The sequence below is a fragment of the Aptenodytes patagonicus genome, chromosome 3 (genome assembly GCF_965638725.1).
Source record: "Aptenodytes patagonicus chromosome 3, bAptPat1.pri.cur, whole genome shotgun sequence".
Lineage (NCBI taxonomy): Eukaryota > Metazoa > Chordata > Aves > Sphenisciformes > Spheniscidae > Aptenodytes > Aptenodytes patagonicus.
In genome coordinates this window covers 105,714,075-105,732,430 of record NC_134951.1, presented here as the reverse complement: position 1 = coordinate 105,732,430, position 18,356 = coordinate 105,714,075, and the positions used below count along the sequence as shown (strand labels likewise).

Here is an 18,356-nt window from a genome sequence, read left to right as displayed (position 1 = left end):
ACCACTACTTGGCTGCAAAAACTGAGGCTTTTCCTCATTTTTGTAAAGTGGCTGAGATATGCAACATCACAAATAAAACGATGTCATCATGAGTCTAAATATAAACCAATTGAAAAGAAAATGTTTCTTGCCTGTTAATTAACCTTTGGGTGTAGCAAAAACACTTAAGGTGAGTGAGTAATGATCCTTTGCCTAACTATAGAAAGGCCCTAGTAATATTTGGATGAGCAAATACTTCTTTTTTTCTTTTTTCCCCCTGCAAAATAAGGTAACTTGATCATGGTACAATACATCCTATTTGTTAAAAATGTACATTAGCCTCATTTTCATGAGCAGCACCAATGGCACTTTTAGGAATGCTTCTGAGGTCTACTAGAAGTTGACTAGTGTTTTCTCTTCTTCCATTGAAAAGTTTACTGGAAACCGAGACTATCAGTAACTTGCCATACCGGTGATGCAAAGTGCATTGCATCCTAAAGAATTTGTCAGCAGTCTCCTGCTACCTGTTTTCTTTCCTCTAAAGGAAAGAAGGCTGAGCCTGTTCCCTGTGACGGTGATCAACTACCCATGGTCTTCAAGAATTGGTTGTACTAAGGAGCTGCTTCTGCTTCTGTATGACTTACTTTTCTCTTCTTTCTGGACAGTATGTTAATTGCATTTTATCTTCCAGTCCACTAGTGGACTCTTCAGTATTCCACTAGTCACGGCTGCTTTTAAACGCTCCTCTCTTTCCCATTATTCCAGTAGATTTTTCTGTATCGCAGCAGCATCTTAAACCTCACGGTATTTGCTAAACGGCAGTTTATCACCAGTTATATCCGTTAGGTTTCTTTAGGTTTTGGAGAGTTCTAATATCTAACATGTGAAAAGTTTATTGTTCACTGCTGTTTGTTTTTCAACTACTGTGCTATCCTGGAGTCCTGTGGTCTGGTGGGAAAGGACTGTTTTAACTAAGGAACTTTTATATTGCTCTTTAGTTGCATTAAAATGAGCAGGCAGAGCTTTTTCCTTCCTTTTCATGAGGTAAGTTGGAAGTAATTGCAATCATGAGATTTCAAAACCTAGGAGAAACACTTTCACAAAACCTGTCTTCAATAAAATACCGTTTCTTGTTGTCTTCCACTCAACCCCACTCTTTCCCTCTTCCCTGCCAAAAAAACCCAACCACCAAAGAGTGGAAGGTTTTGTTGACATTTCACAGAATTAAAATCACCTCTGCTGAGGGAAGCTTAAGTTTTGGACTCCTGTGTCTTTTGAGTGATACGACAAAGTCACTTTGGAGCACTCAAAAATTATAATTTATGTAAATTAATTCCTGTGAAAATTTGAGTAGCTTGCTCTTGCTGTGTGTGGAAGTGGGAAGAGAAGAGATTGTTGTTGAAGATATTGAAGATATTTCTGCAGTAATTAAGGACAAACCTTACTGTCTTAAGTGAAAAAGTTGTGCTAGTACATCAAAGAGGAGAAATGAATGAGAGTTGGTTTGTTTTTTTCCCCCCCCCCCTTGGTCCTTCAGGTTTAATTATCACCTGGTTATATCCTATATACAGCTAATTATCAAACTAGAAGATGGTGTCATACAATATCTTGTTGGCTAGGGCATCTCATTTTTATTGTTGTAGGCTTTCTTTAAGTTCACACAAATAAAATCACTTCCTACTCAAGTTTCTGCTAGAGGAAGAAAACCTGCAAACATCACAGCCCAGTACTACTTCCCCCCCCCCCGCCTCCGGCTCAAACAATAAGTGTTTCCATCAGTGTGCTGATTTCAGCTGAGACTAAGCATTCAAGCAGCGCAGGTTTGGGAGAAATCTGTGGTTCTGCTGTGGTAACTGAACTCAAGCCTGGTCTCAAGGTCCGGCTGTGTCTTCTGGTACCTCTGCTATTCTAATACAGGATGCGGGGAGAGGTGCGTAGAAGATATGTAAGCAAAGATACTGTTTGGCTTGCAGAAATTACTGATGATACATGGACCTCCAAATCATAGCTTGACCCCTAGATTGTCTTTGCAGAAATCAGTTTAGCAAATTCGACTTGGGACCCAGTAACAACTAGGGAATTCTGTAAATACATCCTTCTGTTATGTGGAGTTCCCGTTTATAGTCTGGATGTCGCTCTTGCAGAGAAGTCATCAAATTGGGAGCTTCATCCTCAATTTCAAAGGCTTTTTTTCAGCCTTTCTGTAAAGTGGCATTAACTCAGCCACCAGTGGGTACTCTGGGAACACTGTTTTGTGTTGTCATAGAGGCTTATTTGTATCTCTGAAAAGAGAGAGAAATCATAGAAATGTAATCATTATCTGTCTTAATGTTATCTCTTTTAAGAATTCATTTTATTTCGGTAATGCTTTATCTTTATAGGGAAAAGCACACCGTGACCAGCAGCTTGTGTTACTCAAGGAGCATCTAGAAAAATATTACAGGAGCCGTAATCGGAAATGGATTGTTTTATTTCCAGAGGGTGGCTTCCTTAGGAAAAGGAGAGAAACAAGCCAGGCATTTGCCAAGAAAAACAATTTGCCATTTCTTAAACATGTCACCCTGCCGAGACTTGGGGCAACACAAGTAATTCTGAAAACGCTTGTAGCACCGCAAGAAAATGGAACTCCAGCAGGTAGAGACACTGTGATAAAAGGTAAAGACCACTTTAGTCTTGTGGATAAAAAGCAAATTGAATGGCCAAGATTTGAGTTAAACAAAACGTTTTGTGTTGAATTGGTCTCTTTAAATGTCAAATACATCCATAATGCACCATCATATTTACATAAATGTTTTCATATTTGCTTTTAGTTCCACTAAGTTTATTTTCTATGTTGAGACACACAAAAAAAGAAAATTTTAGTTTTAATTTGATTTAGTCTATAGTGTGGCTGCATGAATGTTTGTCTTGGTACACGTGATGGGTAGAGCAGATAGTGGAACGAGCACCCGGTGTGGGCAAGAAGGTGGGCTGCTCCTTTCAGCATGATTGATGGTTTGCACTGGTTTATGGTAGTATGGAACTACAGTAGAAGTATTTCTGGAATATGCAAACTACGTTCAAATTTTTATTCCTGGCTTTGAAAGTTTCTTTCCACCCAGTACTGTATACTTCATTCCTCTTCTTGAACTGTTTTCTATTGAGTTCAAGTTCCTTTATCCTCTATAGATTTTTATGATGACTGTCCCCTTTGTTGCTGGAGTTAACTGTCACTGATGACTAGATTTGAAGGATTGTTTGGCTGTCTTATGTTGGAAGAGCTATGAGGGAATAAGAATATTCCTGCAGCATTATTGTTCTGGGATGCCTGGGCTGTAGGGGAGAGTATAGCTGGGATATAAATTATGCCTGTAGTTACAGGACTTGGTGCTTTTAGTCTCTCAATTTTTAAAATTAACTTCTTGGCATGTTCAGAGAGTGGGGTTAGATCTTACTTAGCCTAGTAAGTTAGTATTTCTGTTACTTATTATAGAAACAATGGATGGGGGGGTTGTGGTGGTTTCTTATTGATGGGTGGTGCTGGTATTTCCACAGCCAAATTATTATGATTGTTTAGCAGTTTGAACCAAAGATCCATCCTAATGAAGCCACATATGCAGATGACTTTGGGTTTTTTCTGTGCTGAAGTTCAAATTTCAGGGTTAGCAGGAAACCTCATACTGAAATTGCTTCCAGATTTTTAGTTTTGAAGTTAATCTTGTCAACATAGGAAATGAATGGAGATGATGTTTTTGCAGAAGTGGAGGGAAGATTTTAAATGAAATGAAAATCAAGCTATGGAATGCATCAGAATCTTTTCTGAATGTAGCCTGAAACAAAATAAAGTCTGAAGAAAGCCCTTGTTGTCTTAGAAGATTTTAGGTTTAAAAGAGAAACAGAATACCCTAGTCCCTGTTAAAAGTTATTTTTTTAAGGAGAAAAGTTTGGCCTGTTCCTGTTCTATTTATTCCCATATCAAAGGCAAAAAGATATGAAAAGTAAGAAGTTCCCCAAATGTGAATTACAGGCTTTCTAGTTCTGGAAGGGGACCAAAAGCGCTCGTCAAATACCAATTTTATATTTTCATACTCTTGGATTGCTATCAACTTAGCTGAACATCAAATCTGGCTTCTTTCTTCTTTGATCATGGCATGATTCAGACTCTGGAGAAATGAGCATTTGATAGTGGTTGACCTAGCTGAGTACTAAAATAAAGGAATTGTCTCAGAAATACAATGGAACCACTTCTGTCCATCCTACTCAAAAGACAGACGGAAAGACAAGTGGGCAAAAATAGGAAAGAAACGTGTGGGTTTAGCTATCATTCTTTCAGAGTAATGGACATGAAAACATAATAAAAGGGATGAAAAAGAGAAGTGAAAGTAAATTTTATATGCTAGGAAAGAGTAATATTTGATACATATGAAGCTGAGGTATTTTGAGTCCTCTCTTCTCTTAAGCTCACGAAAATGTTTCTAGCATGGTAAAACTTCCCTTTCAGAGATGTACGAAAGGTTAATTCTTGATCTATATCTTATATAAAAGACTCTTCCTAATCTTCTGCCTTCCAAATGCTTTTACTGTACTCTTGCTACTTCAGAAAATTTTTGAAGAATGTTTGTTCAGTTAAATGAAATATAATTGTGTAAATTGATAAGGTTATATTATAAAGTTAGAAGCCTAACAAATTAGTGATCTTTATTTTTTTATCTGTTTTATCTTTCCCTTTTTTTTAACCACATGAAAAAACCTGGCTCAGTGAAATCAAACTTGCCTGTATCCTCTTTGGGTTACCATTTTTGAGTTGTGGGTGCTAGAACTAGGTGTAGTATATACAGTAAAGGTTTTGCCAGTGTCTTGCATAGAGATTGCGTATACACTTTTTGTACATTATTACTGTACTCCTTGGCTTGGGAAGTGGCTTGTGTGTCAGTAGCATCGCACTTGAACTTCATGGTTCACTGAAAACATTTTTCCTCTGCACCACTTCTTCTTGTGCTCTCTACTGTCTTATTTAACAATGTTCCTGGTGTCCCGAGTTACCAAATTATTCATCTTACTATAATAAGCTTTCTTCTCCATTATTTATCGCCCTCTCAGTCTTTTTGTTACCGCCCATCTTTACTGATAATGATGGGGTTCACCTTCCTCCCCCACATGATTTTAGTTAAATTGGTTTATAGATTAAGAGGAACTTCTCCTCATCAAAAATTATGTCCCCTTCCTGTTGAGTTTCCTGGGTAGCTATGTTATGATAAGTCATGATACACAGTTGCGGCCTTCTTGAGTGTTGTCATTTTATTAGTACTTAATTAATTTAAAATTATCCTTGTAGCTTTTATACCATTGTAGATTTTATACCGTTCTACTTTCTCAACTGGAATGGTGTGTAATACTGGGTGAAAGAAGAAAAGATGAGACACAAGCAACTATAATAAAAGACGGTTCATTCTTAGTATACTGCTATGCTGCACCCTGATTTGGTACAAACCAAGTTTCATACAGTTGTTTCATCATGTCACCCGCCCCACTCCCCAGCCCACTAGCTTGCTTTTGTACATAAATGTGACTGGAGTTACAGCCTTCAAACAGTAGTTCAAGAATTGTGCAACAGGTAAATGCTACCTCATCTGTCCTTCTTCTGTAAGGTCTCTAGTCTGATTTCTGTCATCCCTTTGGTAGAGGCGGGTTTATGTTGTGAAGTGTGAGGTTCGGTAGCCTCCCCAAAATTTCATTAGCCTTAATTATGATATTAGTATTCTTAATATCCGATCCCCTTTCCAGTTTATTTTTGTACTAGTTATGAATTTCCCACAGCTTATTACCTGATTCTTCCTCTCTAAAGTGACAAGAAGAACAAATGGTCCTGAGCTAGACGATCAATACTATTTGATCATTCTTGTGCTTAAACTGATCAGTTCTTTATCGGTTGCTTTTCCAAGGCAAGCAGCCTCTATTTTCTTAATTTCCTCCTCCCAACAGTTTTCCAAGCCTTCTTTCATATTAAAGTCCCAAGTACTAGCCTTCATCGGAGTGAAATTTAACTTATTGCTGGTAAATACTAAATTAAATGACTAAAACAGTTGTTGCTTTTGCTGCCTTTTGAAACACTTGTTTAATTTTAACAAAATTGTACAATTTTATTCCTAAATAAATAGAAGGATGGAAAAACATATAGGAAAGGTAATACTATCACTTGATGGCTTGAGTGCTTTTGAAGCTAGAAAGTACAGACAATGTAGTTAATTGATGTCTCTCCGTGAAAATATGGTTAATCTGGTGTCTGATGAAAGCAAAGTTAATTCTGGTGTCTGATGAAAGCATCCCTCTGGGCAGATGTGCTGTGCCCCCCAAACAAAGCGCTGCTGCCAGTGCCTGTGTTCTGGGAGAAGGTTTTAGTGCAGAATAGGAATATGGGCAGCATAAAAATACTTGATTCATAGCCATCATCACCTTAACCCTGTAGGGACTGCTGGGGGGTGTGTGTGTGTGTATTGTTTTATGGTTTGGTTTTGTTTAATTTTTTAACAGAACGCTTAGTCTCTGACATAGTTGCAAGTACAATGTTTCTTCGGTTAATAAGAATTGATTTTCTTGTGAGTTTTAGAACTAGCAAAATGTTCTAAGTGCTAAACAGCTGGCAATTCAAAGGAGTTTGGAGCAATTGTTCACTGAAGGTATGTGTTCCAGAGCTTATTTTTGATCAACTTTGCTCTAGTATGTTTTTCTTAATTCTACTTTATTTTACCATGCAGCAATTTTTTTGTCTGATAAGAGGTTGCTTTGAGCTTGGTTAGAGTCATACTGAAATCTTATCTTACTGTTTTCAAATGCAGCACAGTACATTCAGTTCTGATGCTTTTTCTCAGAGAAATTAAATTTTCCCTTCTGCAGAGCTGGACACTGGACTTCGTAATTGATTTTTTTTTTATCAAACTTTTTGATTCACTGTTATATGAGGAATGTGACTTGAATAACATGTGGGAAGGCTTTTTTTTTATCCTGGGAAAGGGGCATCTTGTTTTGTTCCAGGTGATTTGTTACAGAGATATCTTGAGATAATGAGTAAGATGTTCAGTCTGAGAGCTAATCTTTGGGAAAAGAGTTAATTTTAAGGTCAGTGGTCCAGCTGATCACACGAGGACAAGTAGAGGACAAGTGGCAAGTTACAAGAATGCATTGCTGTGCAGGGGGAGGCAACAGCCTCTTTTGGCTGCGTTGAGAGTGATGTAAGTGTTCAGGAAACTACACCTGAATACTAGTGAATGCTAGTAAATATTTTCTTTTTCAAGTGGAAGCTGTGGTCCTCAGGTTCACGCCTGGCTGGTGCATTCTTTTCCACTCTGGATGCAGTCTGGCAGTATCGCACCATCCAGAGCTCGGCTGGAGGCAAGGTTTCCTGCTGAAACCTGTCTTTATAACTTGCTCTTTTTCTCAGTGGTAAACACGACAGTCTGCTGGTGGGTTTGAAGAGTCCTGCGCATAGTCAAATCTGGCTTTTAGCACTGGTTGAGAGTAACCCCAGGGAGGACATAGAGGGGATGAAGAGAAGCTCTGAACACCACTAAATTTGTAGATAATCAAGTATCTGCTGTGAGAGGACCATGGAGGATGATGGAGCACTGAATGTCTTGAAGACGCTGATGGTAAGTTGCTTCCTAACTAAATACGAAGCAACTTACTATCACTGAATCCACAGCTAGAACAAAAATAAGAAAAAAAAAAAAGTTACAAAGATTTGCCTCTACTGGTGATTTTTAAAAAAAAAAAACCCAAAACCAACAAGTTAGGAGGCTGTTTAAATTTTGTTTTGATTTTTTTTTTGTCTAGGCCAGAAAGCTACTGTTACATGTGATTGTTCAGTCTTGTGTTAGCACTCATAAGGCAAGTATGTACCATTCATACTAAGGTACATTATTACTACGTGGTTTGGATCCAACTGTGTAGGACAGGTGCCTGCAGGCCTGTTTTGAACATTTATGTACTACTTAAAAAGAATCAGACTGCTAACATTTTGAGGCGATTTGAGAAATTAAAATCCTCCACCTGTGCTGAAAGTGGCAAGCAGACTGACACCACAGAAGAAAAACTAGTCCTCGGAGAGATCAGCTTAAATTTGGCCTCTGCAGCAGTTCTTCTGCCGAAGTCTCTAGCAGCCAGGCTGCTCAGTCTTTCAGCAGGTACTAGAAATGAAGGATGAGGCTGTCTTTTAATGGTAGGTGGAAAGTTCAAAAGGGTTTGTCTGTCACAAACGTCTGTGGCTGTGTTGGCCAAGCCAAACTTGGCAAGAGGAGTTCTTGAACAGGTATACGCAACTCCCTTTTTTTCAGCTGCAAATGCCAGACCTGAGATTCACACCATATTATAACTAATGCAGCAGTCTTTCTGTTCTGACTTCCTGTTAGTGTGCTCCATTTGAAAAATAATAGGGTTTATTCTTGTTCAAAGGTCTGCTTAGGCTTGAAAGCAGCATTCTCAGGCATACTGAGGTCCTACCCCTGTGTGTTGTGTGCGGTTTTCTGTTTCTTTTTCAGTTTCAGGATCTGTTAGAGCTTCGTGACTTTAAAATAAATATGCTCATGAGCAGGGTGCAACACAGTATAACCCCCCCAAAAGGACAGCAAGATTTATTTCAAAATTAATTTTCTGAAATCCTTGGTGACTTAGGGTTTTTTGGCAGTATGAGATCTTGGATGATTATGTAAGGCTTATTTTAAACCAGAGCATGCAGAAATATGCCGGTGACGGTGATTTGATAGCACGTCTTGGTGATTGCATGTGGAGGTAGCTATGCTAAGACTTGCTTGCTTTAAAGGAGGGTCTATGAAGGCTGACATTACCTTCAGATTTTTTTTTTTTCTTTTTCTTTCTTTCCTAACCTGGGGTTCCTGGTGGGCTGTCAGAGGCAGGTTTTTCTGCCACCCTGCCCTGGAAGGGACTGGAGGTGAATTTGGAGCTGGTCTGAGGAATCCATGCGGCAGCTCTGCTCCACAAAAGCAGAAAGTAGGAAACAGCACAGAAGAGGACTGCAGGAGTCTTTCCATACTGAAGTTTGAACCATTATCCACTGAAAGAACAGTTTGAAATACTAGCTAAATATTTAATAAATGATTTTAAAACATTTTACTGTAAATAATAAGATAATGTGCCCGTATTCATCTGGCACTTTTTAATTGCAATTAATGATCTTTGTTGCTTACTCACTTAGACAATTTACTTGTATTTATCCATTCTTACTTTACATCTGGGAAAATAGTAAATTGAATGGCTTTGTTCCGAAATCCATTTCTAAATGAATACTTCTGTGGATTTACTATTAATTTCATATTGGCTTTTCTCTAATACATTGCTACTTTTAAAATGAAGGACTCTGTAGTTAGTGCTTTTCTTAAGAGAGACTTGATAAGCACTCTGTCATGATGCTGGCAAGCCTGGAGCCTCTAATGGGACCTCGTGTTCTCATTTCACGTGTCTGTCAGGGTTTTAAAATACTGTATTTCCAGAAGGTGACACTGGGTGTTTCAGCTTGACCTGCGTAGCTTGCACTTGGTCAAATTGTGGAATAGCACATTGCATACTACTAATAACTCATAGCCTAGATATTAGGAAATACTGTCTAGCCTTATTCAGGTAGTGTATTTGCATTTGTAACCAAGTAGTACAACTCCATTGTTGCGTAGACACTATGAAAACACTAGCTGCTTGTTAAAGTAATTGATAGATATATGTGATAGCATTGTTGTAACTGTCTTCTCACACTTAATTAAATTAAATGCAAATTAAGTTAAATGCAGGTAGAAACTTGCGAGTCAGTCCTTGCACGTATGTTCTAGTTGGTGTTAATAACTCTGTGGCTTTTGGAGTGCACCTCAGGCTGTGTGTTGCAGATTTCTTCATGTGTGTGGTAGCTCTTCTGTAAAATTTGAGTGGCGATTCTGGGCACCTGTCTAGCCCAACATCTTGTCCGTGACACCAAGTGGGTATCAGAGGAAGAGTATGAACACAGCAAACATGCATCATACTTCTCCCGCATACTCTCCTACCTTCTGACTGTTTCTAGTGTGGTAGGTTTCCCAAGCCAGATGGGGGTAAACCATCCAACGGATTTCTTCCATGTACTTGTCCAGTTTCCTCTTGAACCCAACTCTCAGCATCCTTGACATCCTTTGGCAAGGGGTTCCCTACAGTTTTATTCCCCTCTGCACGAAGAATCATTTCTGTTTGCTTTGAAAACTTTTCCTCTGGCTTCATTTTGAACACGTCTATTCTTGTATTGAGAATGATGGTGAACAGTCTATCCCTGTGCACGTTCTTCATGCCAAGTGTTTTTGTCAACCTCTATCAAATTTCTTTCATAGCTATCTCAGCTTCAGGCTTGAAGAGTCTTGTGCTTTGTGCTAAGACCTAACACCTCTTACATGCTTCTGCCAACAGGTGGCTGTTTTTAATAGTCAACTTTATAAATGCTTTAAGATATTGCTGGGTATGATGTAAGCATATTACTATACTAGTGTATTAAGCATTAAGTAAGCAAATTACTATACTAGCCCGAACATAACATGACCTCAGATACAAGGCAGCTCCAGTTCTCACAGAACAGATAGAAAATCGACAAGCTAAATTCAAAGTGCCATCTTGGCAACGTGCCCCTCCTTCCTGGTTTGCTTTCCAGATCTACTGCTCTGCCTCTTTGCTCTGCCTTTTTGCAAACCTGTGAATCGAAGACATGCCAGAGAGAGGTCATGGCTAGGTTGATACCTGACCTTGACTATTGCTGGTAGTAACCTATGTTCAGATTTAAATTTGACTCTCCTGAATAATCTTCATAGCAAATATTTTCACCTCCTTTGATCCTTTTTCAGTTTCTAAATATGCTGAGCAGCATATGAACATGTACTGGTATCAGCCTTTCTGTGACCTTGTGGATGCAATCTCTTCTCCATTGTGAAAAATGACCATTTTATATTCGTTGCTTTCTTGTCTTTAATGCACAAATTTCCTCTTTATCCCGTAACTCAGATTTTTTAAGAACCTTTGAGGGATTTTTTAAAAGATGTATTTGAAAAATCTAACTACGTCGTATGACATAAGTCACCTTTATCCATTTGCCCTAACCCAGTAGTGAGGCTAGTTGTCTGAAGGGATCTGCATGGCTGTTGCTTCATCAGTGATCTGCAACTGCAAGCTCTTACGAAGTTGTAAGTTGTGCTTAAAGTGCAGACCGAGAAAGTTGGATTTTTGTTTTTGAAGTTTTCCTTTTGGTGAATGGGGGGAAGCACCTAACATTTGGGCCAACACGTTATGTGACTATACTCATACCCAGTGAGTGAACTTACTCTGTGTACTACAATATGTAAGAACAACAGAAATAACTGTGATAGTAAAATTTTGGTCTAACTGAAGTTTGTAAGAGTATTTCTGTGCTTTGTAATGAAATCTGGATTTGATTTTTGGCTGTCTTATTTGTGCCTCATACCTCATGAAGTATCTGATACTAATATCACGTTTCTTTTGTTCCTAGAGAGCAAATCAAAAGGCCTCCAGTGGGTGATAGATACAACCATTGCGTATCCCAAAGGTGAACCTATAGATATCCAAACTTGGATTCTTGGCTACCGACAGCCAACGGTTACACACGTGCATTACAGGTAGGAAATAAACCTTCTACTCTTACATTGAACTAAAATATTAAAAAACAAGTATTCACAAGTTAGTAACATCATGTTTCAGGATATGGGAAATCAGTAGCAATGTCTTTTTTTATGTGCGTCTCACACAGATGGGCAACTCATATTATCTAAACACAACACAACTTTTTTTCTTTTGAAAAGTTCAGTGACCATTCCATATCTTAGCACATTAAGGTTTTGACTAACGTCCTGTGGCTGAATATCGTTATGGGGAATATATTTGATGGATAGGTCATCTTTTCCACTTTAATGTTAAGGTACTGGTAAACCCAAGTTAATTTTTTTTTTTTAATAATGACAACAAATTAAAAATCACTGTGTTATTAAATAACAGGTTTATTATAACAGAGATTATATATTGTATTTAACTTTCTGACAAAGAAATGTCAGCTTTTTCACTCAAAGCATGCTCTTAATAGTTGAGCAGAGCAACATTCTGGAAATAGTAGCAAATCTCATTGACATCTAGGATGGGATACTATTAAAACTTTTCTCCTCAGCAGTTCTTTGTCTTAAGACCTAAACCAATGGAGAGAAGTTGCATTTTGCTTTTGGTTTGCAGTTAATTGCAAGTCTGAAATCTCCAGAAATATTTTAACACTCTTCCTATGCCAAATAAGTAGATCACATTTTATTCCAAAATTGCATTATTTTGTCTTAATTCCCTTTTGCTGATTTGGGGAGCTTTTAGATTTTTACAATAAGCTTTCAGATATCCTTGTGCGGATCCCTTGGGTGACAGTTTAACTGGAATGACCTTCTCCAGCATCACTGCTGCCAGTGTTGTATGATGCAGAGTACAGGCTGCTCACTGGAGCTCCTTTCCACAGCCATGTTTAAATCTGTCCCTGCTTTTTATAGAAATATGCCTTCAAGTTTTTCCAAAGGTGAACATACTTACATCCTAATTTATGTAAGGTATCGTAATATTTATTGTGCTTTATTCAGGTCACCTTAGTACTCTCTCGGATATCTGGGATAATTGCAAGTTGAATGTATTTAGAATTTTACTAAAGAGTATTTCCAAAAATACTTCATTTAAAAAAGAGAGAAAGTTATCTTAAGTTGAATTAACTCCCTGCTTCTAAATGTGTATATTCAAAATGTATTTTTGAGCATGAGCATAAAAATGATGGAACCTTCCAACTTGAATGTTACAGTTCTTGTAGTACTAAAATTCTAAGAAAAAATATTGGAAATTTTTTATTGTTGGGTGTAGGTTTGTTATTTTCTTCCGGAGGGTCTAAATCACTGGTTTAGACAGGGGCAAGCCTCTCTGTTTTTGTTTGGGTTTGTTTGTTTTCTTTAATAACCTCTAGTTGTTATGGCTGACCCTGTAAAAATATTTGAAGTATGCCACAAATGGAAACTAATGCGGCGGCATGTCTCTGAAGGCTGAGAGCTGGATGTAATACCTCTGAAATGAGAACTGAGTGTCTTGGTTTTAACTGGAGCTTTGGCTAACTTTCCAGCCCTGGTAATTCTTAAATTGGCATGTCAAGTTTAGGCATGTGTCCTCTGGACTGTAAGGGCTTTAGTTGGATGCAGGGTAGCAATTCTTAAAGATGCATTTAACAAAGTACCCTGGCTCTGACAGCGGGCGGTAGCAGCAAAGACACAGGAAGGCAGCCCGTGTGCCATCTCTGCGCATAAACACACGGTGGCTGTAACATGTTCTGAGCAGGCATCGCATCTGGATTGCTCTTTTGGTAGGTGCTGATGGACCTGGTCTTTGTGAACCGTTTTTAACCTGCTTATACTTAGTCTTGTACAATTTCCCATGGCGCAACGTGTAACTGTTCTTGAGGGTGGTAGCCAGGACCACTTCCTTGTTGCTAGTGTTAAGTTCTCCACCTGATGCCTTCAGTGGGAGCACCCTGTTTCCCGTGTCCTGCCACAGTAGTGGATGAATCATTCCTCAGTGACGCTCTCCGTGGCCCGTGATTTTACAGAGCTTTCTCATATCCTGCCTTAGCTGTCCATGTCCCCCTCCTAGCCCAGCAAGTCTTCATCTATTTGGTGTCTCCTTACACAAAAGCCTTTCCCTGATTATCTTGTTATTTTTGTCTGCGCCTTTTCTGGTTCTGCTGTAACTAGTTTGTGAGTTGACTGGCATCCTGAATTCCCCACAGTGATTTCGGGGTCGCTTACCAGGGTAGTAACAGCTAATCTTAGAGGCTGTGGCAGTGTATGCGTAGCTGCTGGTGCTTTTTCCTTCCCCAGTGTTCATTGCCTTGCGTTTACTGGTATTTAATTTCACCTGCAACTATTGTCAGGTCCTTCTGCAACTCTTCTGACTATCCAGAATAATTCTATACCAAAGAAGTCATATCGCTTTTGTATCCTTTTTTCCAGATTTAGCATATCATCTAGCTATGATACGCTAAGACCTTTTAATGTGTCTGGAATTAGAGCTGTAGTTTGGAATGAATACGGTGAATTTTCACCTTCAATGTTTTTGACAATAAAATTTATTTTTAGATATTTTTGTGTGGCTTTAAAAATATTTTTGTTTTACGTAAATGATATATTTATCCATGGCAGGATTAGCAGAGAGTGACTGAACAGCGTGTGTACATGAATTTACTCATGTTGCATCATCCTTTTCTGTTGCTTATACAGAAATTTTCCTGTTGGATTCCTTTCAGGGCATTACAGCAACTGATTTTTATTATTATTATTATTATTATTATTATTATTATTATTATTATTATTATTATTATTATTATTTCCCAGATCACCTGACTTTACTCATTAGGGGTTATTTTTTTAGCAGAATGCTGTAATGTGATGGGCACCTTCAGGGTTTTGACAACTTTAAATCATGTATCGATGATTTGAACGGAGTTGTTGGTACCACTGAGAACCTGTGAAGATGGAGTATGTGCCTGGGAAACTGGGGGTGGCAGACAGGGAAGAGTAGGGAATAACCGTTCTCTCTGAAGGGGTTTCTGGCCTTAAAGAAAGAGAAAGCCTTACAGCTCTGCTATCACTTCATTGAACCTTCTCCAGGATTGAGAAGCCAGATAATTGAAGCCCAGTGGGGCTTCAATTGATGTCAAATGACATCAATTTCTTAGAGCTTATTTTTGAAATTATAGGTACGGTCAATGGAAAACTGTCTCTCAGGAGCTTTGTATGTGTGCCTCCTAGGCAGCGTCCCCACTTGTCCGAAAATACAGTGGTGTCTCGAGCCTGTTTCTGCGTCAGATCTTAATCAGGAGCAGTTCTGGAAAAACACCAAAGCCCTTTATGCTGGTTAAACAGTGCATGCTACAAACAGCTGTACTTGGTGCCCAGCTAGCTGATCCTTGCCAACATGTCAACCTCCTTCCTCTCATCCCTGGCACTTCTGTTTGGAAATGCAGAGCTGCCTTTTAATGTGCTGAAAGGTGTCCTGGGAGGTTTCTGTGCAGTGTTGCTCCCTGAGAGCTGGTCAAGCCGCGGGGCGGAGGGTGATACACCAGACCTGGGTAGCTGTACGGCTTGACCAGGAAACCTAAACTACTTCTTTAAGTTCATCTTCCATGTGGAGACCAAAACATTGCTGTAACAGAGCCATTAGAGTATCTGGGGTTGTCAGCTGAGAATGCCAGCGCTTGTTCTGCAGGTCACAAATTCAAGGTGGTTCCTCAGTAATTCTAATTGGGTATTAACTACTCTTTGTCCTTAACAGTGTAGGCAAGGATTAAATCAGTGACTGAGGTTTGAAAAGGCCTGTGCTGTGTTGAGCCCTGAGATGTCCCTTGTAAAGTTGGTGCATTTCTTTAACTCTTTGAACCAAACTCAGTTAGCAAAGGAAAACCCAAGGCAAAGTGGACTTCATCTTTAAAAAGATGGAAATGTCAGAAGTGTCTTCCAAAGATGGAAAATGTCAGAGGTGTTTCTATTTTTCTGCTTTTGACATAGATGTCCTCTGAGATTTTCATGAAATGTGTATCAAGTATGTCTGGATTGCTGTTATTCCCTCCTTTTCCTTCATTTAGTGCAATAAGATTTTACTCGTTGTTTGTAATTTGGAATGTCTTGGGAGATTACATTTGAAATAAATTTTAAGGGTAATTTTTAAATAACCGGGGAGGGAGAAAGTTCTGCATGAGTCTGTGCTCTAGCGCACTAGTTTCTTGTTTGTCATTTCTTTTAACTGAGTTACAGCAAAAAAAAAAAAAAAAAAAAAAAAAAGCCCCTTTGGAAAAAATAAAGAATAGTTTTGACCAGATGCCATCTCTACTCTATGAAAGGAGAGTCGGGATTTAAACATGCTTTTCCCCTTTTAGAGTAATCCAGAGTGAGGAATTGATGTATGACAGCAGTGGGGGAAAAAGCAACGTTTTCTGAGCTACTCGAACTGGAGCAGAGGAGACTGCAGAGCCTCTTTTGTTCTGGTTGCTCAGTCAGTCCTTTCTGCTGTTCCCCTTGGTCACAACCTGTCTCCTTCTGCCGTACGGTCTTTCAAAACTAGTGTTTTCCTTTTCTCATAGCCTGTCCTTTTACTGCAGGATTATTTCTTTTTCATCCTACTTAGGGAGCAACAGAGGAGTGTAGAGGACACAGCAAGCAGCCTTATGTTTTCATTTTTAGATGCTTTTCTAGCTGATGGAAATGGCAGAGAAGGTTCAGTTTAATCCAGTAATCTTTTTTTTGTTTGAAAGCTCAATTTTTATAATGAGTTGAAGCTTGCTTTTCAAACCTCAATTTTCTGTACAAATGACGTGTTTTTCAGAAGTTCATAATTAGGCTAAGCTGTGGCCTGATTTTCCTCAGGATGTCAAAAAGACACTTCCCTAGAAAAAAGGACAATTACCAAATTTCAGATTCTTCAAAACACAAAGGTGTGAGAACTTATCCTTTCAACTATCGAATAATTTTTTGACCCTGACAGGCTTGTCTCAAAACTCATTGGAAAGTGCTGAAAAACTGGGTTTGCTGTCTGAAACATAATACTCAAAGAAAATATCTAATAAACTTCTTCCAGGTCAAATGGCACTGGGATTTTTTGGGGAAATTTCAACCCATCTGTTAAAGCAGTAAGCACCAAAAAAAAAAGGGCTGGAAGGTACACGGCATCTCTAACTACAGGCATCACTATGAGACCTGCCTTTTAATGACTCTGTTGGAAAGGTTTGTTTTATCAGAATGGTTTAGCTTTACGCTTGGATCATTTTGTGATGTACATTGACCATAAATCCAGATTCACTGCAGTTACACTCAGCAGAAATAAGCTGAGTGGGTTTGGTGTCTGTGTAGCAAGACTGCATACTGGCTACTATTTTCAGCTCCCACCGTTTCCCCACAGTGAGTTGAGTTTTGGGATTATTTCTTTTCTTCATACACCAGTCACTTCTTTAGTCTAACTGACTTGGTGTTTCTCAGCTGGTGTCCAAGTTTCTCTAACAGTAAGATTTCCCATGTGCTGCAGTTCTGTTGTCAAAACCCAAGAGTTAAAAATTGAAAAACCCCTGGGTATGAAGTTTGTTTGATGCTTAGCTCCCTCTCAATCAAGAATGGCGTGGGGTTAGGTTTTTTTGCGTTGGCTTCCTGCTGGGTCATGCCCTTGCATTGACCATCTCCCGCATTTGCACTGCGTGATAGTGATTGTGGTGTAGAGGCCCTGAAGTCAGAGCCAGCTGTAGTCGCCTCCGCCGCAGAGGGTAGCTGCATTTATGCTGCATGAAAGTACCACACTATTTCCAGCTAACTCAGCTATCTTTGTGCCATAATGCGGATGAGTACTATGTCACCTTTCTTTCTCGTACCAGTTTTTGTACTGTGCTGCTGTTGAAACAAGCTTTCAGCTACTGAGGAAGTTCTTTTTTTGTGTCTACATTGATACAGATTTATTGAAGTAAACTAGACTCCTAGCTATAAATAAGATGGAATACATTGTGGTTGCTGAATGAGTTTTACAGAAATGTCTATGAAGGGCATCCAGTTCGGCAGTATATTTTAATATGCTTTTTTTTACGCAAGTAACTTATTTTTGGTCATGCCTGAGATGTACCAACAACCTCCATCATGCTGAGTTTATTTAAAGAGTCATTGAAACAGTAAATAATATTATGATTTAGAAGGCGTAGGGGTAATAAAGAACTTTTAATTCAGGGTAGAACAGATGATGAATGGCAATTGGTACTTAACAGTGGTATCTATGAACTTTAGAATTTTAATAAAGAATTAGAGGTTGTTTCTCCAGTAAGGACCATTTAAAAGAGATTAAATGTTTCTGAAAATGCTGCATTTCTGAAAATTATTTGGGATCGTTCGAGAAATGGCCTATCAGTAGGTAAGTCTCCACAATTTCTTATATATGCCAACATGTCTTTGGCAGTTACATCTCTTTTTTAAAATCCTTTCTTCTTTCCTGGACTGTCATTTGTGCTAATATATTCTGGTTTGGGACATAGAAACACATTTGTGTAGTGGTTTAAGAAACTTGCCGTCCCTCAGTCAGCTATGTGGAGTGTCCCACAGCCTTTGTCACCTCACAGCTGCAGATAGGTAACCTTCAGCTAGAAGATTGCTTTAATGAAGCTGAGACAGCTTTGCAGACTCCCGTCAGAGTATGTCTTTACTTCTACCACCACTTTTAACTTTTCAGGGTGCAGCCTATGGGTGGCACTGCTTTTATTGAAGTTTACCCCCTCCTCACCTCCCCGTGATGATAGCAAAGCAGCTGTTCCCTTGATGAGAAATGAAAGGAGGAGGCAT

The 18,356-nt window shown here is 38.9% G+C and overlaps 1 protein-coding gene across 2 annotated transcripts in view; it reads left to right on the top strand.

Moving 5' to 3' along the window:
* Positions 1–18,356, top strand: part of LPGAT1 (lysophosphatidylglycerol acyltransferase 1) — an 83,081-nt gene that overhangs the window by 52,342 nt on the left and 12,383 nt on the right. For both annotated transcript variants that reach the window (XM_076334514.1, XM_076334513.1), the window contains exons 6-7: positions 2,361–2,634; positions 11,480–11,606. In XM_076334514.1, coding sequence (XP_076190629.1) covers positions 2,361–2,634; positions 11,480–11,606 — 401 coding nt within the window. The remainder of the gene's footprint in view (positions 1–2,360; positions 2,635–11,479; positions 11,607–18,356) is intronic.